Source organism: Microchirus variegatus (genome assembly GCF_963457635.1).
Source record: "Microchirus variegatus genome assembly, chromosome: 15".
Lineage (NCBI taxonomy): Eukaryota > Metazoa > Chordata > Actinopteri > Pleuronectiformes > Soleidae > Microchirus > Microchirus variegatus.
Genome location: NC_139816.1, coordinates 21135891 through 21146212, shown reverse-complemented (window position 1 = coordinate 21146212; position 10322 = coordinate 21135891). Strand labels below are relative to the sequence as shown.

General features: G+C 42.5%; 1 protein-coding gene across 3 annotated transcripts in view; it reads left to right on the top strand.

The window, feature by feature from the left end:
- Positions 1-6033: 6033 nt before the first annotated feature.
- tnikb (TRAF2 and NCK interacting kinase b) overlaps positions 6034-10322 on the top strand; it is a gene marked incomplete at both ends in the record, with an annotated part of 52342 nt that continues 48053 nt past the window's right edge. For all 3 annotated transcript variants that reach the window (XM_083901973.1, XM_083901971.1, XM_083901972.1), the window contains one exon: positions 6034-6090. In XM_083901973.1, coding sequence (XP_083758099.1) covers positions 6034-6090 — 57 coding nt within the window. The remainder of the gene's footprint in view (positions 6091-10322) is intronic.

Genomic DNA, 10322 nt, shown 5'->3' with positions numbered 1-10322 from the left:
GTCTGGACCTGAGTCTGGACCTGAGTCTGGACCTGAGTCTGGACCTGAGTCTGGACCTGAGTCTGGACCTGAGTCTGGACCTCTGCTGCCAATATTCATCATGTAAAAGGTTTTTCAGGTAAAACCTGGATCCATTTTGGAGGTTTAATCCAACTCTGATCAGCCGTTTGACCTAGAAGTTCCTGAAAAACAACTGTTTACATCGTCATCGTCTCGTCATCGTAAACTGAATTCACCACATTTACAATGACTGACTGTAATAGAAAAAATATATTTTTTATTATTTTTAGCGGTTAAAAACGACGAAAACTGTGCGATGAGAAAAAAAAAAAAGTTTTTCCCATAAAGTTGAAAAGAATGTTTTTAACATTTAAAAATCAGTTTTGAGTTAAAAGCGAAATGTATAATCTACTGACGCTTTAAAAAAAAATATCGTTTATTTCCGACATGGATGGGAATAAGTGATACTGTTCATACTCGTACCTTGTAACTATGTTGTTGATTTAAGTCGTTGACTGACTTAAATCAACTTCTTTGCAATGATTTTGTATTTAATCAGAAAAGTTTGCATTTTCCTGCGTCACAGTGCTTACAGTGCTTAAGTCAACGACATTACGACAATGTGCGAGAACAAATAATTGTCACCTATTCCTGTTCATGTGGGAAATTAACACACGGTGCAACATGAGTGTCAGTTGATTATAAATTTCTCTTTTAAATCGAACCAGATAAACGTTAAAAACATTTGCGGGAGAGACAGTTTTTTTTAAGTATTTTAAAACTTGCATTAGTTTTTTTGCGATATTCGTAAGTAACAAGAAAACTTCCGAACTACTCACATCGTTGTGTTGATTTTGTATTTAATCTAATCACACGTCAAATGTTCGTCCTTCCAGTGTTTACAACATGATAACACAGTCATTCTATTAGGTCTGAGTTTAGTGGTGTCGCCTCCTAGTGGAATACTCCAGTAACACAGGAGCGTGAACACAGGTACATGAGGAGGCGGAGCTAAACAGGAAGTATAACTCTCCAAAATCGCGTCAGCTGTGAGGAAGCCTCTGCACCACTACTGCCACCCAGTGGACACACATAACATGCACACATACTGTACATACACACGGTGCAACATGATGAGTTAACCAGTAGAGGGAGTGTTGAACTCTACGGTGCCTGAAGACAGCGGCTTCGCGTTTACACAAAGATGAGAAAAAAAGGAAATTAATTAATAAAGACACTGTAGCAATTGATGGACTGTGACTCCGCCTCCTCCTCTGCCTCCTTTGACAACACTATGCAAACGTGCAGAGGGTCAGTGAACGCAGCACGGACTCATCTGTGCTCAGTTTTAAGAAGACACTAAACAGAGACTTTTAATGACTTTTTAACATGGAGCAGAAAATCACGAGTGCCAAATAAGACGGATGTTAGCGTTCTCACATTACTTAATACAGTCAGCCTTAAATAACACCGTATTTATTTTTTATTTACAATGAAATTGAATAAGTTCATTTTATATGTGGTTTTATCTTCAGCTTATCATTTTTAAGCTGCATGTTTTTTCCTCTTGGTGGCAGCACATATCACCTTGTAAAGATGATATTTCCTTTGTTGCATGTCACGTAGTGTCACTTTAATCAATATTTATATTTTTTTAAAGTTACTCTTTGGTTCGGACACGGTTTTTAAGTGTGGTTTTATGAGGTACAGCTGTGAGCCCCATGCTGTTTTTATCAGCTACAATATGGTTTTTTCCAACGGAAAGTGAAGTTTGTGAACCACTCACTCTCCCACACCAAAGTCCATAGATGAAATCAGTGATTTTAGCTTGTGGGGACACAGGAGCTGCTGGTCTACTGCTGCCTCGTGTGGTCACTTTGTGTCACTGAGGTAAATTTGAAACAGAGATTTTTAATGCAGAATTACCAAAATAAGACATTTGAACTTAGTGATGGAGGCAGCAGTGGATCAACAACTCCTGTGTGCTGTGATGTTAAAATCACTGATTTTCTCTATTGACTTTGGTGTGGGAGAGTGAGTGGTTTACAAACTTCAGTTTCTTGTTGGAAAGGTCTGACAGCGAGATAAAGACGTGAACATGTTCTTTTCAGATATTGCAGACTTACTTTTAAAAAGTGGAACTCTCCTTTTAAAAGCTACTCAAATGCACGTTTCTCGATAAGAAGACATTAAACATCAGTTTACGAATCTCGATCATATCTTAAACCATCTTCTCTGGATTTTTAGTTTTTAACATTTTATGCCAATTCTCCTCAGTGTCTTCCTCACTGGTCTGTGTGTGTGATCTGCATGATGCTGTTCAGTGTAATGATGATGATGTTTTTTTTATACCTAAAGAAAAAGCATAGCAGATGTAACTGAGAGCATGACCGCGGCTCGATGCCATTAAACCTGACAGATAAACGCATGAAGCTGAAAGGTTTCCTTAAAGCCATGGGCTTTTCTTTGTGCCTGTTTCTGATCTGTGATGAACCTAAAGCTGTTTATATTCTTTAAATTCTTCCTCTCTACCTCCCAGGCTTTCTACCTCCTGCTCATCAGCCCAATTTATTTTTAAACTTTGTCCTGAACTGAGATTTTTCTCCTCATACAGTAAATATGTGCAGCTACGCCCCCAAAATTAACCTTGTAAAGTCATTGGATTAAAGGTCAATAACCAAACCTGACCCAGTCCACCTTCTCTCTGTCCACCTTTAAACACTGTGTCTACGGAAATGCACTATTTGCACAGACTGTTGTTGTCTCGTCCCGCGGCGACATCCCTTCTCGATGATATGCAGTAACATGTGTCACTTGTATTGTGAAATGATAAGGAATAAGTCAATAAATTAGGTTTTAAAAATATATGCTTTTGTGAAAGTTAATGACTTGTGTTCATTGCTCGTCTGAAACATTATAGGATACAAGTCTGACACCAGGACGCTTGTAGCTGAAAACATGGCTGCCAGCGAGGATGCTAGAACAATGATAGAAGTTTGTAAACCACTCACTCTCCCACACCAAACCCCATAGAGAAAATCAGTGATTTTAGTTCACAGGGACACAGGAGCTGCTGGTCTACTGCTGCCTCGTGTGGTCACTTTGTGTCACTGAGGTCAATCTGAACAAAGAATTTCAAACACAGATTTAAAAAAAATAAATGCATTTGAACTTAGTGATGGAGGCTACCTTTAAATCCATCTAATCCACGTCTTCCACCTTTACCTCCCCTTCCGCCTGGAGGCATCAGTGGATCAACAACTCCTGTGTGCTGTGATGTCAAAATCACTGATTTCCTCTATGGACTTTGGTGTGGGAGAGTGAGTGGTTTACACAGTTGAGTTTCCTGTTAGAAAAGTCTGTACAGTTCTACTGCGCATGTCGGTAGCAGAAATTGCTGTTGTGAGCAACACAACAACATGTCTTATTGTGCTGTCAGTTGCACTAATCGTTTCAACAAACAAGACAAAAGCCTGAAGTTTTACCGGATATCGAGTTGCAGCCTTTTCAAGACTAACCGGAGACGTCTTTGTTTGTGAGACATCAGGAGGAAAGAGCAAAGGATAAAAGAAGCAAAAATTTTCCGTGCTCACTCTCATATTAGTTAACGTTACGTTCATTTCTGGCCTCATGTAACAAGCTAACATGGAAGAAGTAATTATTAGTATGCATAACAATGTTAAAAAACAATGTTTGAGAGCAACAGCGTAATTAAATTCAGGTTTAAGTCAAACTACCGTAGCTTAGAAGCTAATGTACTCCAGGTTGTTTTGCTAGTTGTGTAGAACTTTCCAGCAGATATGGAGCATGTATATTTTCCTGTTTTTCTTCTGTAACTGATCATCAGAAGCTGTTTGCATTGTCAGTTTACAACCTATTAAGTTGTGTGTAGAATAAAACCTCTGAAAGACATTCACGTTGTCCGCCGTACTTGTTCTGGTCGCTCTTCCCAGAGGGTAGTTTGTGGAGCTGTAGGAAGCAGCCGGTAAAAATCTGGACAAGTTGTGTTGCTAATACTGTAACAGTTCACTTTCGTAATAATCCACAGTCTTCTAGGACTTTAAGTTCTCCTTGGAATTCACCCTTGGAGTGTCGCTCAGGTACGAGTGGATATCGGGCCACTGCAGACGGGGCCACTTCGTCTCGTCATTAACCCACTCACTGGTGCCTAAAGCGTATGTGTCATCAAGCTGTAACCTATTCCCCAAGGTGAATTTCCAAGCATAACTTGCTTTATCACAAGGCGACAAGCTGGTGTAGTACGAGGAAAACATCTCATTTTTTTAGCTGTCTGAATTCATACATGAAAGCCGACTAACTTCACGACAACACTGCTACTTAAACTCTGAGTGGTGTCCTTCTGCACCCGAGCTGCACGCGCATCCGCAATGTTTGTCAACAACCAAGAGACCTATATAGTCCTATAGGTTCAGACGTAACTGGCAACCCACGCTCGCTCAGCAGCTGAGACTCTACTGACTGCAATGATTTGTAGACGGCGGTAGGTGGCGCCTCAAGCCAAAACATCATTTCAAAACATAAACATACATTTTCGGTCCAGAGAAATATTTTGTCTGTACTGTTGTTGTTGGTGAGTTCAGTTTGTTATATGAACATTATTCCTGAGTCTCTGTGACATATTAGGAGGATTTTATGATTTATTACATAATGCACCTTTAAATAATTGAGTCTTAATCCTCTAGAATATTTCAGGAAATGAAATAAAACATCAGTCACACTCAGTAAGGAGCTGATATCATTATCATGCTGTCAGTGAAATTAAAAATATGTTACTGCTGGAAGTGGAAAACAACTTTGTCCTTGAAACACCTCTGCTGTCCTCGATTCCTCCCTGCTGCACTGTTGTCCCTGTGCCACTGGATGGCGCCACAGGAACACAATGTGCATCAGTTGTGCTTCAACATTTATTTTGACCTTGATTAGTTCTCTTATGATGATAATAACAAGTTCAGTAAGTAAAAGCTACATCTATATGATATCTTAACACCATGTTCATATATTTATCTCACTGTTAGACAAACTTTTCCAACAGGAAACTAAACTTTGTAAACCACTCACTCTCCCACACCAAAGTCCAGAGAGGAAATCAGTGATTTTAACATCACAGCACACAGGAGTTGTTGATCCACTGCTGCCTCCAGGTGGAAGTGGGGGTAAAGGTGGAGGAGGAGGTTGAAGACATGGAGAAGGAGGTGGAGGAGGAGGTGGATTAGATGGATTTCAAGGTGGCAGAGATAAAAGCAAAGGAGGGAGGTGGACCAGGTGGAAGAGGAGTTGGAGGAGGGCGTGGAAGAGGTGGAGGAGGTGGAGTTTAATGTGGAGAAGGTGGAGGGAAGTAAAGACAAGAATAGATACATAGACCAATGTGTGTGTGCGTGAAACATCATGTTATTGACTGTTAAAGCTGAGAGGTGTGTGTGTACATGTAAGAAGTCATAGTGTAGTCCTGACAAGAATAGATACATACACCACATACACACATACTGTGTGTGTGCGTCTCTGTCTCTTCATAGGCCACTCCCGGGAGCGCGCTGCTGCTGCTGCTGTTCCACCGAGCGCGCGCAAACACACGGACGCTCTCTCTCTTTCTCTCGCTCTGCTCTTGTGTGTGTGTGTGCGTGTGTGTGTGTATGTGTGTGTGTGTGTGTGTGTGTGTGTGCAGACGGGAGGTGGAGGTGGAGGCATGCAGAGCAGCAGCAGTATGTAGCAGCAGCACCTGGAGCTGTTGCGCGCACGTCGCCTCCCTCGCGCACTCCTCCTCCTCCTCCTCCTCCTTCATCCTTTTCTCCTGAACGCATCGCCCGCACAGGCATTTCCGGGGATTATAATTTTCGGGTGTGTGTGTGTGTGTGTGTGTGAGAGAGAGAGTGTGAGTGTGTGAGTGTGTGTGTGTGTGAGAGGGAAAGAACGAGAGTGAGAGAGAATTAACTTATTTCAGAGGACTCAGTGTGTGTGTGTGTGTGTGTGTGTGTCAATGCTCGGTAAACGAGCCTCGTTTCTTCAGACTGAATCATGGCGAGCGACTCTCCGGCGAGGAGTCTGGACGAGATAGACCTGTCTGCACTACGGGTATGTATGTATGAATGTGTGTGTGTGTGTGTGTGTGTGTGTGTGTGTGTGTGTGTGTGCGCGCGCGTATCCTCAGTCTGTCAGCTTCTCTGTGTGCGCGCGTGCGTGTGAAGGCTGTTGAGCACCTGTCCTTCATCCCTGTCTTCATCTCCTTAAAGCGAGGCTGCGTCTACCTGCTCTTCCTCTGCCGTGCGCGTGCTTCCTTCTGTATATGTGTTGTGTGTGATTGAGAGAATCGGAGCACACGGTCATGTGACTCTCCGCTTTGTGTGTGTGTGTGTGTTTTTTTCAAAACAATTGGGACATGATGAAATGAAGCCCTGAGCTGCCGCTGCTGCTGCGCGTGCACGTGCAGCGATTAAGCCCAGACGGCCTAATCGAACGAGGCCCACCTTTGCTGTGTGTGTGTGTGTGTGTGTGTGTGTGTGTGTGTGTGTGTGTGTGTGTGTGTGAGGGGGCAGATGTTTGCAGCACACACACACGTACATGTATATGGTTGCAGACGCGTGTGCATGTGCGCCCGAACGCGCACCAAGCAGGGCGACGATGATGAGGAAGAAGTTCCGCCATTTCGTGATGTTGTGGCGACAGCAGCAGCAGCATTGCATCACAGTGGCTGTTTGTGAGGCCTGTGCGCGCGCGGAGAGACAGTGTCCAGGATGGAACCTTGCAGGAATGTGTGTGTGTGTGTGTGTGTGTGTGTGTGTGTGTTCTTGTACTTGCGGCATACTGAGGACCAGTGAGGGTTTTTAACCAACGAAGTGAGGTCAGTTTTACAGAGTGAGGACATTTTGGCCGGTTCTCACTTTGTTTTCAATGAAATCACCTCCTTAGGTTGCTATAACATGCTATACTCAATTTGTCAAAAAAAAAAAAAATTGGACGACATAGTATGACATTTTTGTCAAATTTGGGACCAAAAATTTTTGGTCAAATTTTTTGGGAAATTTTGGTAAACATAGTATAGTATGAGGTTTTTTGTCAAATTTTGGACCAAAAATTTTGGACCAAAAATTTTGGGTCAAATTTTGGTCGACAAAGTATAGTATGACGTTTTTGTCAATTTTTGGACCATAACTTTTTTGTCCAAAATTTTGGGTCAAAGTTTGGACGACATAGTATAGTATGACGTTTTTTGTCCAAACAAACATTTTTGGTCAAAATTATTTTTATATTTTGGACGACAAAAACTTTTCCAGACCTTTTTGCTCTGGGGCTCCACCTGCAGACATTTTGTGGCACTGCAACCAGTAGCACTTTATAGTTGTCATTCATGAAGTAGATATTTGTAATTGTGTTGATTTATAAAGTGGAAATGCTGCTCCTCACTTTGTCAGCGACCCAGTCCTCAGTATGCAGCAAGTACAAGAATGTGTGTGTGTGTGTGTGTGTGTGTGTGTGTGTGTAAATGAATATTGTGAGGAACTGTTTTACAGTAAGGTTAGGTTGAGGTTAGGGTTAGGATTAGGCCAGTAGTGATTATGGTTAGGGTTAGAGTAAGTCTCCAGGAAATGAATGTAAGTCAATGCAATGTCCCCTGAAGTCATGAAAACCACACGTGTGTGTGAGTATAGTATGTGTGTGAGAGAGAGAGAGATTGGGTGTGTGTGTGTGTGTGTGTGTGTGTGTGTGTGTGTGTGTGTGTGTGTGTGTGTGTGTGTGTGTGTGTGTGTGAAAGAGAAAGAAAGTGTGCATGTGAGGGAGAGAGTGTGTGTGAGAGAGAGGTGTAAGGTAGAGAGAGAGTGTGTATCACTGCTCTTCTCTCTCTTTCTTGTCTTGTTTACACCATAATCTCTCTACCTGCAGAGCAACAATCAAGTCTGGACATGAACAACCAACTGTGTGTATGTGTGTGTGTGTGTGTCATAAACACTGACCTTATCAGGACTAGTAGTTCTCAGGGAGACCAAAACCTGGCCTCTCTCTCTCACACACATATATTCTGAGGTCAAGTCCAAAACTTAACCAGTTCCTCAGAAACACACACACACACACACACACACACACACACCTCTCTCTCCTTCAGTGGCATGACGATGAGAAATTAGGTCACTTAAGATGGAACAGAGAGAGAGAGAAAGCTGAGGAATGGGAGACATTTCATTTTGACACAAACCACATAACACGTCCTCTCCATGTATGTATAATATCATGGATGTATAATATGAACTGGATAGAGCTCCGCCCCCTCTGCCTTGAAGACAATTTTTACATGGTGGCCACTGTGGGTACTGCAACAATAATCCCATGGGGCCCAAAAAGCAATTTTCCCATTGACCAAAATAGTAAAAGAGACGCCTGTAAAAGTGTCCACAGGACACCTCGAGACATGGACACGGCCTTTTATAGATCTTTATATTCTATATTTTTAATTCATAGAGTTTCATGTTTGAAAAACATTCCTAAAGGTCATAAAAAGCCCAGACAAATCTTATTTCTCAGAGTGACGTCACAGCTGTGTACGAGCACAGCAAAGCGCGGTCATGTGGCGTCTCGGGAACAGCGCTGCTGTCAGTGAACCGTACGATATGAAAACTTCATGAGAAATGTGAATAAATGAAGACAATGAGGGGGTTTCGTTCACATTTTTATAATATTATGACAAAGCAGGTTTTAGTTGTTTATTCGTCGCTCATTAACATTTATTTTCAAACTTATTATCGATGTATTAACGAGCTGCTTTGTGGATTCATTGAGGAGAGGAGACTGACATGCTGCACTTTATCACTGTGTTCAGTCCCGGACATCGTGACACTGATGACGGTGTGGACTGTGGAGCTGTGACCGTGTGATGATGTCATCGTGACACTGATGAAGGTGTGGACTGTGGAGCTGTGCCCGTGTGATGATGTCATTGTGACACTGATGAAGGTGTGGACTGTGGAGCTGTGACTGTGTGATGATGTCATCGTGACACTGATGACAGTGTGGGCTGTGGAGCTGTGACCGTGTGATGATGTCATCGTGACACTGATGACGGTGTGGGCTGTGGAGCTGTGACCGTGTGATGCACTGAGACCTGCGGTCACTTCACCACTGATCCCTGGGGAGGCTGTTTGTCTTATCGTCACTATCGGTTCATAAAGTTACATTAAAGGTCACATAGAGTGGTCCTGTTGCACATATATGTTAGTTATAGAGGTCTACTTTCATATATTAAGTCGTTTTTGGTCAAAAACCTCCTAGTTGCTGGAAACGAGCCAATAGAAATCTGTCCTTTTTGAAGCACTTGTCAGCCGCGCTATTTCAGACATAAATCTCGCCTGAGAAAACAGACTGTGTTGTGATTGGCCAGTACCCTGGAAGTGACATTCGGCACACCCTCTCTCAGGAGCGCAGCTCCCCCCTCTGGAACGGTGGTTGCACTGCTCCTCATTATCAAAACATTGTTTTGACAGTGTTTAAAAATAGCTTCTTCAAGACTCCCCGCCGCAGTCCCTTTGACGACCTTTGACCCGGAGTCAGACCCAGAGTCAGAAGACACTGTCGCTCGTGAAACACCTCCACAACGGACGTTATTCTTCTTCTGTGGTTCAATATACGCAACCGGATGTGCCCGGACTAGTGCCCGGAGCAGGACGATCTGCTGTTCAGGAGAACCAATGTTTACGTAACTATTATGGGATTTTCAGAGATCTCGCTGAGCCCCGAGATTACAATAAAACACAGCGTTCTCAGCAGTGGCTGAACTGTTTGTTTAGAACCTTCAGGGCTTCATAAACAAGGTAATGACGCAGATACACACTAAAAAAACAGCGTTAATTGGAACTTCCGTTCTAGTTCTGCTTTAAATGTAATGAACACGCAAATTAGAGTTGAAGATAAACATGTTGAGTGAAATAATCGGGAGTTATAAACCTACTTTAACATATTGTTGTTGTTCCTAATAATAATTATATAAGTATATAAGGGAAAAAAGACAAAAACAACAGGATTCCTGTAACGCATATAAAGTAATAGCCACGATCCTAACCCAAATAAACAATTTTTATTGATTGTTTTAATCTTTACCTGCGTCTTTGTACTTGCTTACTGTATTCACTTCACTATCGTTGGTTTTGCATTTATTTACAAATCCATGGTTAAAAGCCGAGGTTAATGTGACGTTGATATTCATGAAATCCGCTAGCGCACGTTATTAGTGTACTCCCATCATGCCTTTCGCTGTTCATGTACGCTATACGTCGATAACGTGGGCGGCCCGTTCACATAGCCGAGAGGCATTATGGGAG